Source organism: Eucalyptus grandis, chromosome 9 (assembly GCF_016545825.1).
Source record: "Eucalyptus grandis isolate ANBG69807.140 chromosome 9, ASM1654582v1, whole genome shotgun sequence".
Lineage (NCBI taxonomy): Eukaryota > Viridiplantae > Streptophyta > Magnoliopsida > Myrtales > Myrtaceae > Eucalyptus > Eucalyptus grandis.
This window is the reverse complement of record NC_052620.1, coordinates 9639107-9659536: the sequence shown is the minus strand read 5'-3', so window position 1 is coordinate 9659536 and position 20430 is coordinate 9639107. Positions and strand designations below refer to the sequence as shown.

Here is a 20430-nt window from a genome sequence, read left to right as displayed (position 1 = left end):
GAAATCCACATTTTGACCAGGCAATTCGCAAATTGAATGCTCAAAAAAAATTAAAATAGTCCCTAATCAAATGTCAAAAAAGGAACTACACCTAATTATGACTAAAATAAAAGCAATTTTATTTTTGGTTGATTTAGAACCTAATATTGAAAAATTTGGAAAATTTGGAAAACAATGTTCTTAATCTAATTTTGTGAAATTTTGACACAAGAGTCAAATTGACATCAAAAGAAATGCTTTTGTGCATTTTTTAATTTTTTTTTTTTTCTAATTTTTTTGATCAAGGTTTGAGAAAAAGTTAACTAACTTTTTCTAAAAGGTTGATTTTGATCAAATTTTTGAATTTCGAGAAATTGATTTAATAAAAATGAAACCAAAGCTAAATGGCATATTTTTAGATAAAATGCCAAATTTTAATCAGATGTTGACTTTTGGTCAAAGAGTTGACCGAAAAAGTCAACTCAAAAGTCAACCATTTAACTTTTCAGGTTTTCCTTGAAAATAAACTAGAAATTATTTAAAAACAACAATGCAAAAGAAAGAAAGAAATAATGATACTTTTTGGGCGAGAAATGGGACTCCATCACAATAAAAATTCCAAATCTCAATTTTTTACCTTTTAATGTCACGTCGACTAAAAATCAAGTGTTAATAGCGGTAATGTACAAAAACCTTTCTTTAAATTATGCAACACTCTCACATTCATCTAAGTAGGGGTGAACATGGTTTCATAATAGAACCAACATGATATGTAAGGTAGATTCTAGGTTCAAAAAAAATGGATTAATACATTTTGATAGGTAGGTTTAAGATTTTAGGTGGAACTTGGACCTAAAACAAATCTTTGTGTTTTTCTTATTCCTTATCTTCACACAATCCTATAATATTCCATAGTGTTTGATGATGAGTATGTAATTTGAAACCATTAGTTTAAACTTCCATTTTCAATTATATCCAACTTTTACTTTGTTAATGTTCCATATTCTATGTGCGTCTAAATATTATTTGAGGTAAGTTTATTGTAGTAAAAAATGGTTAGTAAAGGTAATGATTCATTGTAATTATTCAATTAATAATATAGGTGGAACACTCTAGAACTTGTGATATGATAGATTCTAGGTTTCAAACATTAGGGAACCTGCTACGATGGTAGATCTGGAACTTGGACAAACCCTAAAATTGCTCGATTATTTGCCTACTTCATAGATTCCAAATATATTTTTTTCTCTTTCCTCTTTAAATGCTTGCTGAATCTACTCAATTTCTTCTTTATTAAATTCTCCTTCTTTTCCTCAATAGTGAGAATCAACTTTGCTCTTTCTATATATTCGCTCTTTTCAAATAGCCATGTCACCAAAAGATTTTTATGATATTGCTTCTCAATTTTGCCTCAGTATCCCCTAGTTTGAAGTATTACACGCGCAAAGCACATGTCCATCTCGATCACTTGAGGGGAATAATGGGTTTGGCCGAATTGCTTACTACCACGGGCTTGATCCAAAAATCTAATTAAACTCGGAGCCTCCCTACATCAGTCTATTTAGCTTAGGTTTACGGCAATTATATGGGCTTAATGAAAAATGTTCCTAATATACAAATTTAAATTAAAAATATTTCTTGTTAGGGATTATGGTCGACTTCTAATTTTTCTTATGCAATAAATGAATAAATAGGTCGCCAAAATTTATGTGTCAATAGTGACTTAACTCTCCCTTTGTCTTTTAAATAAATAGAGATTTGAAGTGCTTTTGTCAATTCTCATTGTAAACCAACAAAGTCACTAGTGATTTAATGATAAGGGACTCGAGTTTAGGACGCACTTTCTATGGCACAAGTATTTTGACTTTATGGTTCTATTGGTGCCTGTGGTACTTGATCAAAGTCCCCGTACCCAAAAGGGATCACATAACTTATGTCACGATATGCTCAAATTCCTTGTTCATCTAGGATCATGAAAAGATTCCTTTTTCAGGTTTGCTCAATAGGATGAGCCGTCATTTTTTTTCTGAATCCTACCTTTGATTGCCGCAGATGGGGCTATTCGGTGGCACGTCAGTGGATCGTTTTTTGACAAACTAGGCAATGTTATAGCGGTGGTACACATATTCTCTGGCCACGTAGCTCTCGTCTAGTCAATGTTATTGTTTGTTGCATCGAAATTCCTAGACGGCAAGCCTATCCCGCATTCTGAGCATTAGATGAGATCAGGATTGCCTTTTATTTGGTCATAAACACATCGCAAATGCATTCATTATCATAAGTCAAGCTTAACTCTCGTGTACATAATTTTTTTAAAGATGCTTGTGTGTATATCCCACGTTGGTTGCGAGAAGTACTACATTAGGACCACCAATGATACCATCATATATATGTCGAGCCTAACCCAAAAAGGAAGAAGATAATTAGTCCCTCATTATATATTTTCTCAATATTGCAAAATTGTCACTATTTACCCAATGGTGTAGACTCTAACTGATTTCTCAGTTGAACTCCAAGAACGTGCCCTCAGGGCCTGCTAATGCCGATTACCCCCATCCACGGATAACCCAACCTCCGAATCTCCTTCCCCCCAAACACAACATGGAATTCCTAATTTCGCAGGATTAGGAATCTAATGAACTGACATTCTGAATGGAGAGAGGAGCGCGACCTAGGACGAAACCATATCATTGTTACACAGCGAGTTTGGAAGATTCAATGACAAAAAGAAAAGGGAAAAAGGATGTCGCAATAAAAGAAGAAAGTACAAATTTGCATACAAAAGTTAATCTTTTATCTGAAAAGAAGATAACCTTTCTGTATTGGAAAAGTTTCTGCTACCTTGCTATAGGGACACTGTTACAATGGATCTCCAAAGAGGTCACTTCAAAAGAACCGCTTGATTTGCTCACCAAAGACTCCTTCAACTCTGTCAATACATGATATATGTCCGGCCTATGAATCACCCTTGGTTGTGCACAAGACATAGCAATCTCCACCACTTTCCAAGCTGAGTTGATGTCGAATTCTCCTTGTAACCTTGGATCCATAACCCTTTGTATATCACCACTTTCAACGATAGGAATTAGCCATTCAAGTATGTGCATGAAGTGGCTGCCATCCCAGCCTCTCATTACCGCAGGTTGGCCCGTGATTAACTCAAAAAGTACAATTCCAAAACTGTAAACATCGCTCTTCTTGTCACAGTTTCCAGAAGATTGAAACCTGGGAGGATGAAAAAATAATGATCTTATATCAAAGATAAAATCCTAGGCAATGTCAATATTTCTATGCAATTAAAGATCTTGAACTGAACTAGATCAATAATGTTGAGTTTTAGCAATTACTCGGGGCCTAGGTAGCCGAAAGTGCCTGCTGGATGAGTTGACACATGGGAGTCATTTTCAGTTGCAAAAGCTCTTGATAGGCCAAAATCAGCTATTTTGGCTCGTAAGTCTTCATTCAACAAGATGTTTGAAGTCTTCAAGTCTCTGTGGAGGATGGGTGGCTTGCAACCATTATGCAAATAATCCAAACCTGAAATTTTCGCAAAAACAATGTTAACAATGCCAAAGAAATGACGACAAAAGATCTACTGATTGTGGATATCTTAACATGTACCTTGTGCTGCATCCACAGCTATTTGTAGTCTCTTACTCCATGGCAAGACCTTCGGATGGTCCTCTGTTGGATGCATCTTAATGTTCCATATAAGCAAAATAGATTATTTTGCAAAAAAACTAATAGAGTAGATTAGACATACACACCTGATAAATGTTGCCTTAAATTTCCATTAGCCATGTATTCATATATTAATGCCACGTGCTTAGAATCATCACAATATCCAACCAGGGAAACCAAATTTCCATGGTGTACAATCGCTAAGAGTTGTGCCTGTGGTATCATGAGTGTGCATTATTATAATGTATACTGACAATAGTCTAAGAGGAAGTTAATGAACAATATATGCCTAAGTGTCAGCATAAGTTGATTTTCAAAGGAGGAGTGGTTGCATCATCCTATCTAACCTCGGCATGAAATTCCTTGTACCCTTGCTTTGACAATTTAGAGCACATCTTCACAGCAACTACAGTGCCATTATCTAGTGTGCCAAGATATACCTTACCAAATCCACCTTCTCCAATCACTCGTCCAAAGTTCCCAGTGATTTTTGAAATCTCTCCATACTTAAAAGGTCGATCCTTTAATCTCAGCGTTCTCTCACAAGATTCTGTAGCAAAAAGGTTCCCATGAGTATTGCAACTTCCACTTTGGATAGTGGATTTTCAAGGCAAATAACTCCAATTGCATCCTCAACAGTTAAAAAACGTACGCAAGGTTCTTCTGATCCCGTTTTAGGATCTTATTAATGGAGAAGAGGACAAAAATCAAGAGATTTGGGAAGGGATTCTCTGTCACTTGCCTTTGATATGCTAACATATAGATTCTTTTGCTTTGCTCAATACGAATAGATAAGTTCGAGATTGCACAATCAAACTTTCTTTGAGAGATCATTAGAATACTATGGACAAAACTTGTACTCTCAAGTTGTTATAAGTGCTTCCAATGCATTGCACAGTTACTCTTGAAGAGAAAAGTGAGAAACTTTATTGTGGATAAGTTAAGCTTAATAATGCACATTCTCTTTGTGATGTTGATGCGACGATGCTGTGGTGATCCCGTCTCTCTCTTCTCTCCATATTCTTGTGATCATTACGTAACTCATATTACTAGCATTGGAAAATTTTTATTAAAGCCTACTTTCCTTTATTCCTGATTGCAATATCAATGAGAATGTAACATGAGACACTTAAGGTGGGTGAGAAGAGATAGCACGTTGCTAATTGGTATGTTCTAATATCCTAGAAAAGACATTGATAGAACTGTACCAAAGGAAAAGCAAAGTCAAGATTGTCGTTAAATGCAATGTAGATTACCTGCCATTTGTTTCTGTTTGATTAACCACATAATAGCCAAAGCACCAAAAAGAACCACAAAGAAGCCTGAAACGGATGTAACAACTGGAACAATGACGGTGTTTTGTTTCTTCTTATGCGGGCAAGGATCAGCTAGGCAAAGATTCGTGTTTCCTATCAAACTGCCACAAAGAATGAAGGAGTTGAACTGAAATTCCGATCAAAAAGTGTCCAAATTGATTTGACAAATGCTGATCACAATAAACAGAACATGTTGATAGTCTTTCCACCCTATAAAAGTCATATACAACTCAAAGAGAGAGAGAGAGAGAGAGAGAGAGAGAGAGAGAGAGAGAGAGAGAGAGAGAGAGAGAGAGAGAGAGAGAGAGAGAGAGAGAGAGAGAGAGAGAACCTCATGTATAAATTATTTTCCACAACCATTTTCTTAAGAGCTTCAGGAACTGATCCAATCAGGTTGTTTCCACTTAAATTTCTGCAAATATAGCCATGTTAAGAGATTTGTCCACCTTAAATCCTTTGCTGCTTCAGCTAGAGACATTAACTTACAGAAAGCTAAGATTTGGTAATTCAGCCAGAGTTTCCGGTATTTCTCCTGTAAGCTGATTGTCGGACAAATCTCTGGGAAAGAGCAAGTTTATAACACCTATTATGAAGTTAACCAGCTTCATAGCCAAAAGCAGGATATTTTCACATATTAAGGCAGTATTTCTACAAACTTATCCCTTAAAACACATCCTTGATTATCCAATCATTAGTTGACTCCTAGGGGTGCTTAATCATGAGTGACACAACTTACAAGTATTCCATTGTTGATAGATGAGAAACATTAATTATTCAATCATGAGTTGACTCCCAAGGGTGCTTAATCGTGAGTGACACAACTTACAAGTATTCCATCATTGATAGATGAGAAAGTGATGGGACTATGTGGCCCATCAAATTGCTAGAGTTCAGTTTCCTGCGTAATAGATCAAAATAGAGGATCCTGTCATTGCCATCTTCATAAAGGGAGCATTTTTTTGGTACAATAAAGAAATGCTTGTGCAACCAATTCTTTAGAACGAAAATATTTAGATCCTCCTGGTGTACATGTTTCAGGTACTGGAAGACCGACCATTAAGAATTGTCAATTTCATTCCTTGCATGGGTCTCACCATCTCCTTCTACTGTAATTTATGGTTATTTTTGGACCCAGAGTACCCAATAATCAGAGGACCTAATACTTGCTCACACACAACGCAATTTTAAATACTTATGACAAAATTGGAAACCTATAATATTGGTGAAAGTAAATACAGAAAGAACATAGCAATAGATCGGAAAAGAAGGGAGCATTTATTGCCAATCAACGAGTATATGACTTGTCATGACCCACCCATCTTTATGGAGCAACCTCCCAAAAGAAATACTCCAGATGGTGACTTTTTGGGGTGGGTGGTCGACTTAGAGATCAGTTATGAGCTCTCTCCAATAGCATGTGAAGCTTAGGGTGTCAAACACTCCCTCTATTAAAACATCGAAGTTCCAATCATGCCCCCAAAGAACTTGACAAAAGCATGACAAAGTTGTTGGTTTATCTGAGAATTCACACTGGAAGGTTGCATTCACCCTAAATGTTCTTTCTCATGGATACATAAAACCCTCCGTTTTCATGATGAACGAGAATGCTTTTTAAGTTCACCTAAAAAGCCAGTTTTCAGCTAGAAAACCAGTATTATCTGAGAGACATTGTCAGGGGACTCACAGGGATATAATTCTTGGAGGATTTCCATAACTACAATTTAGACCATCCCATGTGAACTCGCTTGGTACGCATGGATCACCTTGCCAGCTTTCTCTCTTAATGTGATACGCTGCTTTGATATAATTGATAGCTTTCACTGCAGTTTATATCACAAGAAAGATCTATTATTCAAAGAGAAAAATAGAGATGCAAAAAGTGGTTGTGATCAAATACGGTTATGCAGACTTAATTTTTCAAAAGACTTGTAACATTCCAGGGCTTCAATTTGAAGAGACTCTTCAGCAATTACCAAGCAAAAAGTAGCCAAAGTAGGATATAAAGCATATAGCAGAGTAATACTTAGACACATCTGTTGATCCCAATAAAGCAACTATTGATCAGAGTTCACAAATAACTTAAGACCCACAGTGAAGACTAGTATAGTTAGCGTTGGCTTACCTAAATCTTGATTATTGACAACGAAATATCTGTGTACTTATTTATTGATGTCAATCGTAGCGCAACTGTACAATGCGTTTGAAACAATAAAAAATAGGTAGAAGAATAAAAACATACCATCATCTTGTGCTGTGGGTACATTTGGAAGATCAACAACCTTATAGAACTCCATGGCATTGAGGATAGGTGGATTTCCAGACTTATTCGTCGAATTAATTGAGACAATGATGAGCGGCCCGCTAACTAGAGTGGAAACTACAACCACTGGCTTTAAGTATTCAAGGCTCACTGTCTTGGTGAATTGATTATCGTTAATGTAAATTGTGAACTCCCTCTGCAGGCCGCTCAGTCTCTCAATCTCCATGAAATGTAAGTACACAATCCATGTCTTTGGCGGTGCCCATGGTAATGATCCCGCATCATTGGTCAGCGCTACATTTGTTGTCCACTGAAAAAACAAGGGATAACGCGAACTCGAACTCATTGTCCACTGTAAATACAAGGGAGAACTCGAACTCATTGTTCCTTGAGCGGTCTGAAGAACTTCCGAGGGAACCTTATATGCATTATTATTCTTAGATAAATCAATCACAGATGTGGTTTTCAGTCTGGTCCAGTTACTGAAGTTCTGAGGTGTCCAGATCCGATCATAAACGTCGTCAGGGTACCTGTGAGGCATTTCGACAAACAGTTTAAGTTAAGCAATTGACTGAGTGACTAACAATTGCCAACTCGGCAATTCATATGGATATGCAATAAAAATATTGAAGCTACTATATTCAACACATATACTAGCAAAAAACCGATGCCTTTGTTGGGTTACCAAAAATCAAATATCTTGCTGGCAGTTAAATGCAAAACTTTTCAACCAAAATAAATGCAAAACTTGAAAATTGCAATGTGATGTGCAGATGATTATGTTTGTCAAAGATAAATTATTTGCCACGGACTTATATCACGTAGAGTGATAACTTGAAAATTGCAATATGATGTCCAGATGGAATTTTTATTTTCAAGTAAAAAATGGTTTGAATTGGATTGGAACTTACCTTATCCATGTGTAGGAATGCACGCCGATATGTTTTGGAAATTGAAAATTAACATATTACAAGAAAGTAAAATAAATATATTTATGATCAGTCCCTTACAGAATAGAATTTAATGTGACATCCTTGAAGCAACACTTAGGGAAGATACTGTTATCACATATTTACTATTAAAAGTGGACACACGTCGCGTGTATGCAAAAAGTATCATTTATAATTTTTGCAAAATCATCTCATCATGACATATTTGAATTATTTTATTAATAGAAGAAATTATGGACCCAATTTAAAGTAATCGAACACATATATGGATAGAGAAAAGTATAATATGTTTATAAGATAGAAAAGATCTAAATTTAGACTGGAAATATGTTGAAGATATAATAAAATTATTAATTGAAGAATTGTCTACGTATAGAATATTTACAAGATTTTGGACAAGAAAAAAAGGAGTGTGATGTCTTAAAAGTATAAAGTTTTATGTTTATAGACTTATACAATATATTTATCATATTTTCGCTAATTGAGAGAAGCTACACAATACAGAAACTAGTAGCGGGCAAACCCCATGCCAGGGGAATTCTACACAGGAAAAAAAAAGAATTCTCTCGAATTTTGTAAATAAAACACATATAATGAGTACCCTAAAATAAATAAGTAATATTATGCAATTCTCACTTTATTATATTAGTAAGTCATATTAATTTAATGAATTTTTATTAGCAAAGCGAAAAATAATATGGTTTCGTACTAATATTTGTGCAAATGTATTGAATTTTTGAAGAAATTCATCAATGAGTTATCTTGCTATAATGGACTAAATTAGGTGTTTTTGATACGGACGCAAATTATTAAGTTTGATTGGTGTTAAAAGTGCAAGATTCCAAATGATTTTATTTATTTTTTGCTTGGATCTAGTGGCTTTTCTGTTTCTCTTTTTATATTGTGTCATCATTTAGTGATTTTTGTTGTAATCTTTGACATCTAGGATCATTTCCTTCAACTATCTTTGTTGATCAGATTAGCAGATTGTTGTGTTGTAATTTGTTGATCTTTTCATGGCCTTTTTCATCTTTGCGGACTAGCGCCTTCAATAGTTTGCAGAATTAGGGATATGCAACCAAACTAATTCTACTCGGGAACCGAACTAGGCCGAATCAGCTTGAAAAATAGGTCTGGGAACCGATAAAAGAATAGGTTCCAAATTTTTGGAACCAGGTGGAATTGGTCTAGGACTAGGTTCCAAACCAGACTAGACTGTCCTGTTTTGGAATCGGTTTTGGAATCGGTTTTATAACCTAAAATGCCAAAGTCCTCATTTCCCTTTCCTCTAAATTCTAACCTTTGGACTCCTTCATCCTTTATTCTTCGAAATTCCTTGCCAGTCTTTCCTTTTCCCCTAAATTTTTATGGATTAAGTTACATGTTTGAACTTTTTATTGTTTATAATTGTACATGACTACGTATTCATCTTATGGATTGTTATTTTTGTGGATATGGATTTATGTCGTTCATCTTAAACTTTAAATCATTTTTGTCACTCAAAGCCTTTTATGATTTTGCTGTAAAAAAAAACTAAAAAACGGAATAGAAAAAAAAAATAAAATAGGTTTTCGAGTAGACCTTGGAACCGGACTAGAAAAATAGGGTAGGTTCTAAACTGGTTCCAGACAAACATGATAAGTTTCAGAGTCCAAAAACTGAGAACTGGTTATAACAGGTACGAGAACCTAACCACCCTAGAACCAATTACCCCATGCAGAATGACAAAAATTCGACGAGGAAAGACCGAATCTTTCTCTTTACTACTGATTACTATTCATTTGTATTTTAAAAATGAATTGATCACCTGACTCGTGCCACCAAGCTTCCTCCCAGGTCGAACCGCCCACGGGTTTGCAAGAGCCCAAATCCCGATGAATAGATACCATCGTCCAAAGCTCTTAGTTCCAACGCCGAAATAAAGGGCACTCCATTGCCAGTGTTCACAAGACACACACATATATCATCTACCTTGGGCACATACATGATCTCTTCGACACCAAAAATGTAGTCCACCGTGGCCCAATAATTAACATCGATGTACAGGTCGAAAACAGGACGCCTGTTGAAAACAGGAGCCTCGGGATCCTCATTATAGTTCTTGTACCAAAACCATGCCCTAATATAGTAGGTTCTGTTTTTGCCTTGGTCTGGTCTCAAAGTATAACAATTCATCCTTCCATCGGGAAAATCCTTACATTGTTCAAATACTGTCGAATATCTTGAAACGATGTGCCGGATGTCTGCATGTTTTTCCCGGAGTCAACGAACCCATCATCCATTTTATATGCTATATTAGTGTTCTCATCGGTGTAGTCATGGGATGCCCCACAATCGATGTTGATAAAACCTTGTAAGTTTAGAAAAAGGAAAATGTCAATGAAATAGAACTGCGATTTTTCTATTTGGATTATTGGAACAAGTTCAATGAATCTTGACCTTTCACACAACTCCATAGAGAGAGAGAGAGAGAGAGACCTGGCTGGGCTTGGACCACAAGGACAAGTGTTGAAGCTAAAGAAGCAAGCAGCGCAAATGAGAAAGCTGTAATTGATCTTTCCATTGTCATCAAGCAGTGGAGATTGTCGAAGAGAGAAGTGTGAGGAAGATATATGCATGCAGGCGTTCTATTAATAACGTGAGCTCCCCAGACAACCCACATCATCTTTTTATTCGTACTCGGGCGATAATTATTTAAATTATTTTCTTCTTCCATTGAAAATATCAGCAGGATAGAAAGTAACACCCCACCCCCAAGCAGTGCTCGTAATTGACGGAGACATGGCTACAACACAGGAAGACCAAGATTTGCAGCTAGGACTTCGTCTATAGCCCAAGAAGACCAAGACTTGCTTGTAATTCACGCCCCCACGCAGTGCTCGTAATTGACGGAGACATGGCTACAGCACAAGCAGACCGAGACTCGTAGCTAGGTCTTTGCCGGCAAATGTATCAAAGTTTAAGTACCAAAACATATGTCAATCGACAGCTTTTCTTACACGGATCATTATTATAATACACTGTGAAATTAGCCTTTTTTACCATGCTGGAGACATCTGCCATGAAAATTATATGGTAAATTATGAGATGAATTGTCTGATAATAATAAAATGTTGGTTTCGTAATTTCATGTCGTGGTTTTCACTTTGATATATTTTTACTTGTTGCCTAACCGGAAACTTTTTTTTTTTTTTTTTTTTTGTGGTTGGAAAGATACTTCATTGAAATGCTAACCTGAAGATGGATTACAAGCAATTCCAAATTCAAGACATAAAATTAACCAAAGGGAATGAGGGGGACAAGCAACCCAGTTAGGCCTAACCTGGAAATTTATTTGGACATATACTAAACTAAATTCTATGTAGAAAACAAATTGGACATTGCCAGTAAAGTGGGGGAAAAAGTGTCGGGAAAAAATGAAAATTCCCCCTTTGCTCAATTGGAAGTAAAAGGAAGAGGTATGTTTTTTCTGCATAGTGAAAATGGGGAAAAATGTTGAACAAGAGTCGTCCCGATCTAGGTTTGGCGAGAAAAGAATAATCATTGTCGCCCCATTTTGAAGGGATTCAACTGTTTTTTTTTTTTGGCCATACACAAAACATGTGCCCATTTGCTAGTACTATTTATGTGAATACAATGTAAAAATTATTAAAATATCATCATTCAATGCCATTCCCATAGCATTTTTTCATACCAACCAAACACAAGAATCCCTGTTCCATTTTATTTCCATATTTTACGAAACAAAAATATCGGAATAGTCACGCCATGCCATTGCCTGATTCCCTTCCACTCTGCCATATCAAACCCAACATTACATCAAATGGCACATTAGTAAAGTAATTTCAATGCCAATGATCTTCCCAAAGGACAATTACCAAAATGTCATGGTTGAATTTTCCATGGAATATCTTGATCATTGGAAGAAAAGAAATATCAAGATTAATATTGAGGAGTCACCAATCCTATTGAGATTGTTTTTTTATTAATAAGTAGAGATTATTTAGGAGTTTCAAATAATCCGACGTGGACTTCGATGGAATTTATTGGAAGATATTTTGTCCCAAAAGCAAAGATACACATAAAAGTACTCCAAATTATTTTAAAAAAAAAATTATTTTATCCAATAAGGAGATTGCAGTGAATATTGATCCCTATACTTCTCGAGCACGATGATGGCGTTTTCACTTTGTTTCCCAGAGAGCTCTCGCTTTCGACGCGGCTTCTTTTGGCCATAAAGCCTGAAGGCATCATGCTAAATTCGAAGGTGTTAGAATAGTTAGCATTGATTTCACAAACTTTTTATACGCAAAGTCTCACATTATCATAATTGAAATTAAATCGTTTGTTCATATATAATCATTTACCAAGATATCATCAACTCAAGCCTCTAGTAAGTAGGTCATAAAATTCTGAGGGTATAACCGTGTAATATTTTATTTTATGCTATTTTTGCACTTCATCGGGACTATACATGCATATATAATGTAATAAACCAATTTTACGACTTGTTACGACATTTTTTTGTACATTACGACAAAACGGCGTTATATTGTTTAGCACGGCAACTGTTCATAGAAGTTATCATTCATGGTGATCAATTACTACAATGAAAAGTAAAATACACCTGTAATTTGTTGACAAATGTAATCGCACCAATTGAGTTGGGTAATTGTGATGAGCATATCAGTCTATGTAAACTAATTATTGTTATTTGGTGTGTATAAAAATACCCGAATAGGATGGGAGGAATATCACGCTTCATGCAAATTAGGATTACTTGATTGCTCGATGGATTCCATAGATCCGATTACCATGGGAAGAAAAACCAAATACATAAATAAATAATGCTTTTATGTGGAAATATTGTCTGATCTGTTCTAAATCTATTATGCGGGTGCCAATTCAGTGCTAAATTTTTCGATTTTACCAAATTAATCCTAAACATCTTAGCGAATTCCAATATACAGCAAATTTTCCCAAGAAATTAGTGACGTAGCGGTTTGCGAAGTAAGAAGGCACAAATTATCCAGAATGATTATAATGGAATTTCATGTGAAAGTTTATAACTCAATTAGTAAAGTTGGAAAATTTATGATTGAACTAGCATACATACAATAAGTATAGCATTGATTGGATAATTTTTCCGTTCTCTACCGTTGGCAATGGGACTTACACAACGTACAATGTAAGACAACCGAGAAGAACAACATGGCATGGAGACTTGCCAAGATGTTTCGCTAATTAACAATGGAGGGGACTTGACCTGCGCGTGGATGGATGAAATGAAAAGCAGATGCCCACTCACTTATTCTTACAAAGTCATCGTACGCGAGAATAAATGTGTTGAGCCATATTTTGGCAATGGGAAAATAGATGTTTCGATGTGAAATACGATGAGGAAGGTGATCAAGACTCGATTTAGGTCAAGAATGTGATGACTATCTGATTCTTGCCTTTCAATATTCCACCAACTCCAGCGCAATCGAGATCACAGGACAATGGAGAAAAAGGGTCGGCGTCTCTCATTCAAAATATATTGGTTTAAAGTATTTTGCCTCGAAGGTCGATTCGGTTTGGCGTCTTGGAAGGTAAATTGTGACTTGCTTGACTAGCCCTGAAAATGTAATATTTAAATCTTTTTGACCAAGTCAAAAAAATAGTGGTATGACGAAAAAAAGAAAAGGAAAAAGGAAAAGAACAAAGAACGGGCATGTTCAGCGTAAGGAACCGAGACACTCGGGTAAAAGAAAGGAGGAGGGAGAGAAAGTGAAAGGAAAGAAGAAAGAAGAGGAAAGGGAAAAGAGAAGGGGTTTCGCACCACAAAGACCTCGACAAACCAATTTGACTTCGTATCACAACGTCCGGTAAGTGCTCACACCCTTTATTTATCTAATTAAAGTAATATTTGGGGTTAGGGCACCAATTTGGAATTTTGTGGATTTTGAACTATGAGTTTCGACTAAGTAGTCATTGAGTTGCAAAAATATATAGAAATGATAGTTTATGATACTGTGGAACAGTAGAATTTTACAAAACTCAATTTGAACTTATGATTTGTTCAAAACAAAATTTTGAAATTGACCACAAGTGGTGGATGGTGTGCGACCAGTGGCTTTTGGACCGAAATTCAACAATTTTGGACTCAATTTTGGGTCAGCCAAGTTATGGATAAAAAGATCTTCCTTTTGAATGTAAGCTTGCCAGAAATGTTAGTGGAGAGAGTTACAGCATAATTGAGTTTCGCGCTCAACTTTCGCGTTGCAGATAATTTTGAATATCTACATTGGTTGAAAGTTTTGTTGAGGAGTCCTTTCGTTAGCTTAAGATAGCCGTTTTATAATTGTTGTGGCATTTTAAACAGATTTTATTGTTAACATCTAAATTTTAGCTATTTTATTCAGTCATTTTATATTAAAGTTACGATAGGCAATATACATTTCACGGCATCTAAATAATGATAGCGTTCAGAATTACTTTATCTGCATTAAGCATGTCACAGGGACAAAATGGATGATGATCAATTTGACCGATTTAGTCCACGTTTAAAAGAATTGCACTCAAAGATCGGGTTATATATAGACGCATTCTATAATCTTTAAGGGAAAAGTGGAGAAATTGATCAAGTTCGGTGAAGTCAAACAATGTTCGGCGTCCGAAATTCAAGCGGTGGAGATTAAAAGCTAAAGTAAACCGGGAAAGGAATTGGCTGTAATCAGGAAACGAATTCTGGAAAGATTGGAAGCTGAATTAGAAAATCGCGGGGGCAATAAAGATCAATAACGGATAATGGCCAGAGCAATTAACGGAAAGAATGAAGCTGACCGAGGAATCGGTAATGGAAGTGAGCGAATTTGGACGCGTTCGCGGGAATATGAGTAGAAGGTAAAATGGAAACCAAAAGATTTGAATTCCAAATCTGAAAGTGAATTAGAGAAATTCACGACCGATTCTCGGTGACAAATTGAGCCAAAAATCAGCGATTTTTGGACATCATCCCTATCGTTGAATCCATCAACTTCCATGCTTTACATGCCCAGACACACCAGGTGAAAGGAAAGTAGCCAGAGTTGAGGGTGAGAAGTCGTGAGGAATGGACCAATAAAAACGGTGAATCTCACTCAAGGCGGTTTACGTGGCGCGCTCTTGTAACAATCCTCCTATCCAGCACGTTGCCTCGTCCTTACTGTCTATCGTCGTCCCTCCAAGGCCCCGCTTGCAGGCCGTTGCAACTCTAACATCACCACCGGTCACCGACGCAAGCTTATTGACGTCCTGGTGATTCTCATTGACGTCCAGCAGCATACCCAGAGGTACGGGTGAGCCTCTACAAGCAAGTGTACCATAGAAAGCAAATACATAAATAAATAATGCCTTTCTGTGGAAATATTATCGGATCAGCTGTAAATCTATTATACATATGCAAATTTAGTCCTAAATATTTTAGTGAATTCCAATATATAGCCAACAGTTTGCGATGTAAGATGGCACAAATTATCCGGAAGGACTACAATGAAATTTCGTACAAAAGTTTATCACTCAACTGAGAAAATTGGAAAATTTATGATTGAATTGAAAGCCGTACAATAAATTTAGCATTGATTGGGTAATTTTTCCATTTCTTGCCATTGGCAATGGGACTTACACAACGTACAGCATAAGACAACCAAGAAGAAAAACATGGCATGGAGACTTGCCAAGATGTTTAGCTAATAAACAATGGAGGGGACTTGACTTGCGCTTGGATGGATGAGAAGAACAACACGGCATGGAGACTTGTCAAGATGTTTCGCTAGTAAACAATGGAGGGGACTTTACTTGCATTAGGCTCACTTTTTCTTATAAAGTCATCATTTGAGTGAATAAAGTGTGTCAGGCCATATTTTGTCAAGATGTTTCGCTAATAACCAATGGAGGGGACTTGATTTGCGCTTGGATGGATGAGATAAAGAGCAGATGCCCACTCACTTTTTCTTATAAAGTCACCATTTGAATGAATAAAGTGTGTCGGGTCATATTTTGGCAATGTAAAAACAGATATGAGGGGTGACCAAGACTCGGTTCATGTCGTGAATGTGATGACCATCTAATTCTTGCTTTTCAATATTCCACCAAACCTAGCACAATCAAGTTCACAAGACAATGGAGAAAAAGGGTCAGCATCTATGATTTAAAATCCATTGGTTTAAAGTATTTTTCCTTGAAGGTGGATTTGATTTGGCATCTTGGACAGTAAATTGTGAATTGCTTGACTAGCCCCAAACATGTAATATTTAAATCTCTTTGACTAAGTTTCAGCATAAAGAGACTGAGAGAGAGGAAAGAAGAGAGAAGAGGAAAGGGTAATGAGGAGGGTTTTGCGCCACAAGAACCTTGTCAAGCTGATTTGATTTCTATCGCAATGCCCAATAAGTGGTTGCGTCCTTCGTTTATCTAATCGAAGTAATATTTGGGGTTAGGGTATCAATTTGGGGCTGTATGGATTTTGAACTATGAGGTTAGATTAAGTAGTTGGTAAGCTACAAATATATATAGAAATAACGGGTTAGGGTGTTAGGAGCCATAGGATTTTATAGAACTTGATTTAGACTTACGATTTGCTCAAAATTTTGTAGTTGCCCATGATGAGTAGTGCGCGATCAGTGTCTTTCAGACCGAAATTTGACAATTTTGAGCTTGATTTTGGGTCGACCAAGTTATGGGCCTTCTAGTGCTTCAAAAGATCTTGCTTTTGACTTAAGCTCATTATAGCATGACCAAGTTTCACGCTCAATCTTCGTGTTATAGATAATTTTAAATATCCACATTGGTTGAGAGTTTTCTTGAGGAGTCTTTTGTTAGCGTTAAGCTTAATATAGCCATTTCGTAGTTGTTATAGTATTTTAAACAATTTTTTTATTGTCAACACCTAAATTTTAGTTATTATATTTAGTTGTTTTACAATAAAGTTACCATAGAAATTATACATTCCCTGTCATCTAAATAATGAGTGTTTAGAATTACTTTATTTGCATTAATCATGTTAGGGAGACAAAATGAATGATGATCAATTTGACCGATTTAGTCCACCTTTAAAAAAATCGCACTCAAAGATTGGGTTACGTATGGACGCATTCAAAGATTATTTCTATCATTTTCGAGGGAAAGTGGAAAATTTGGTCAAGTTCGGTGAAAACAAACAATATTCAGCATCCCAAATTCTAGCGGTGGAGATTAAATGCCAAAGAAAACCGTAAAAGGAATTGGCTCTAATCAAGAAACACATTCTGGAAAAAGATTGGGAGCCAAATCCGAAAATCTGGGGGGCAATAAAGATCAATAACGGATAATGGCCGGAGCAATTAAGGGAAAGAATCAAAGCTGGCCGTGGAATCGTGAATGGAGATGAGCGAATTTGGACGCGTTCACTTCCACATCATCCCCGTTGTCGAATCCTCCTATCTAGCACGTTGCCTCGTGCTTGCAGTCTCTCGTCGTCCCCCCGTGGCCCCGCTTGCTGGCTTTGCAACTCTAACATCGCCACCAGTCACCGACGTGAGCTTATGTCCACGTTTTTTTCCTTCTAGCGATCCTGGTGACTCTCATTGACGGCCGGCAGCAGCCCCAGAGGTACGGGTGTGCCTCTACAAGCGTGCCCGCATGTCCTTACATTTTTTATGTTCCTGTCCCGACCGCTCCAGTGAAGTTCAGCAATCTCCAGCGTGTTGCAATCAATCCCGGCCCTCGTCATCATTGCGCCCAGCAAATCTAGACCATAGCCGACACTACGCAGAGCTCCCTCACTGCACTTCCAGCGAACGACATCAGCTTCCCGACGCGATGTCCCTACAGCGAAAGGCTAGCACCCCTCCCGTACCGTCGGCGTCCAGCGCTCGTCTGCGGAGTCGTTTTATTCTATCCCATGTGAGGATTTAATCGATGGTCAAAAGAAAGCAATTGGTTAAGAAAGCAAAAAGACCAGAAGTGGGCGTAATTGGACTGAGTGGAATATCTAAAGTGTAGCCATGGTCAACGAAGGAAGATTCAACGTGGGTTCTATCGAGAGCAGAGCACATTCCAACGTGAAGCTACGGAGGCGACAAGACAAAAACGGGAAAAATGACTCGGTGAAAGAGATATCGATCAAGTTGTGCGCATAAATCCTTTTCAAGTCCATCATCGCTAGGTCATCCATACCTGGCGTCTTTTCCTCTTGGCATTCCCGCGGCCTCCCCCACCGGTATACCGCAAGGTCCATTATCCACGGCTTTTCCGGAGGTTTCATCAACCGCAGTTCTCCTTTGGTGAATACCCCTCTCTGTCGTGAGTCCCTCGGCGTCACTAGGTTAAACCTAATCAAAGTAAGGTTAAGGTTTGTGTAAAGTTTTTGGTTATTAAGTTCCACTAAATAGTTTCAATTGCAGGTCATTAGTTGATAGAACCTCAGGTTGTTCTAATTCCCACGCTTGTTTCCATCATTATTGTGTGTGATTGTCACATGTACATTTACAGCTTAGGGTGCATTCATGATTAACATTTTAGGACTTCCGTAGTCAAAGCAACGCATGTTAATTTTAGGATGCATGTAGACATAGGATTATCCGTATATTTTATTAAATAAAAAAACCAAACAAAAACAGTCATTAAAGCTTTGAAATAGATTGCGTGTGGACTTAGAATTCGTTAGTCTCATATCATGCAATGCTTGCCATTTAGGAAATCATGCATTCTAGGTTGATTTCTAGTAATTAAGTCATATAGATAATGTTAATTATTAATTGCATTATATGTATCACCCACCCGGCACATAGTTCTATATTAATGAGTGGTTCATTAAGTCATGTTATAGTTCTTAGATTTGCTGTTTTCAGAAAATGAAAATAAAAATAGCATTTCACATAATCTGCATCGTAGGATTAGTCCATGATTAATTCTATCTCATGTCGTAGCATCCACGACCTGTCATGTCATGAGCTATAGGAATTGATCCTATGGCATTGCATGTAGTTCATTCATGGCCATGACGTTTAAGACTTTACGTTTGTTCATCAATGCATGTTTGATTAGTGCCTATAATCACAGCATTAATTGAGTCATCTTTATAAAAAGGAATACCTAAAAAGAATCAATTGACAATGCATCCTAGTTACTCACATAGTTTAAGTCATGCATTCGTCACATTCATCAACCTTTTCATGCATAAAATGCATTCGTCATTGCGCGTTCGTTTCCCAAGTCTAAGCTTGCAGGACCCCTGTCTTGATGGGTGACAAATAGGGATGCTCATTTTTTTTTTAGATTCTTTAATCTTTCTAGTAATTTATTTGATGTTTTGATTAATGAATAGTGGCATAAGAAAAAAATTGATCGAAATTGCATGCAAAAAACATTTTCGAAATAAAGAGAATAGGTATCAAATGGGCATTAGATTAATTTAGCGTACAAAATCTCTGAATTCATGAATCTCTCATTTGTGAAAGTAAAATGTAGTCCTAAATTTTACTTTTGTCTATTCGACCCATAACCATATAGTGGCGGCTCCAAAAGTTTAGTTTGATCACATGTTGAATTAAATACCAAATTGTGATTCATATGGCTTAGAGAGTCCACGCTAAACGTGAGCAATGACCTTATTAGCTTTTGCCTCGGTAATTCACCTCCTGAAGGTCATGACATTGATGTCGATTCTTGTTTAGTTGTTAGGATTATGAGATTGTCCGCACTTATAGTTACATTGTTTGATCGTAGGCATTTCGAGGTGAGTGGTATTATTTATTATTTAAGTTTCTAAAACTCATATTCCAAAAATATTATAGATTATATATAGTATGAATTATGAGATGATATTATTGTTGCATAAAAAGTACCTATTAGAACTTTGAATGATTTGAGAATGATTTTAAGAAAAGTAATACAAAATGATACATATATGTATTGCCTTATGAAATGGTTCACAAAATGACTTTTGAAATGAGAAAAGCTTTGCAAAAGGTATCTCTGGCGGATGAGCTATACTGCAAAAAAATTTGGTTGGTGAAACGTATACTAATTTGGATTTCTGATATTTGAGGGTATTTGTTTGATGCTCAATATGACTGTGAACCTAGTGAGGGGTTTATGGGTATGTATAGTGGTTTACGATATCCTTCTAGACCAAACCACCAACTTTATAAGTAGAGATCTTGTCAGCGAGGGAATCTTGGTTGCCTTGTCACTAGGCATTGTGTAGCAATAGATTACTCAATGGATGGACCATTAATGTGTG

General features: G+C 36.7%; 1 protein-coding gene across 1 annotated transcript; it reads right to left on the bottom strand.

The window, feature by feature from the left end:
- Positions 1-2816: 2816 nt before the first annotated feature.
- LOC104418285 (putative leucine-rich repeat receptor-like serine/threonine-protein kinase At2g19230) lies at positions 2817-10749 on the bottom strand. Its single transcript, XM_039302329.1, has 14 exons — positions 10665-10749; positions 10385-10536; positions 9994-10286; positions 7655-7766; positions 7216-7546; positions 6661-6796; positions 5463-5534; positions 5308-5388; positions 4917-5077; positions 4008-4210; positions 3745-3873; positions 3601-3661; positions 3327-3516; positions 2817-3204 (listed from the first exon to the last, which is right to left on the bottom strand). The coding sequence occupies exons 1-14, from the start codon at positions 10747-10749 to the stop codon at positions 2817-2819; spliced, it is 2394 nt and encodes a 797-aa protein (XP_039158263.1).
- Between the last annotated feature and the right edge of the window lie 9681 nt (positions 10750-20430).

What these genes read in the sequence shown, in the direction of transcription:
- LOC104418285 (XM_039302329.1), bottom strand. Translation starts at nt 10,749, where the DNA reads ATGGAAAGATCAATTACAGCTTTCTCATTTGCGCTGCTTGCTTCTTTA. An exon ending in TAAGGCAACATTTATCAGGT is followed by an intron (nt 3,662 to 3,744) that starts GTGTATGTCTAA and finishes CATCCAACAGAG; the next exon opens with GACCATCCGAAGGTCTTGCC. An exon ending in TTCGGCTACCTAGGCCCCGA is followed by an intron (nt 3,205 to 3,326) that starts GTAATTGCTAAA and finishes TCATCCTCCCAG; the next exon opens with GTTTCAATCTTCTGGAAACT.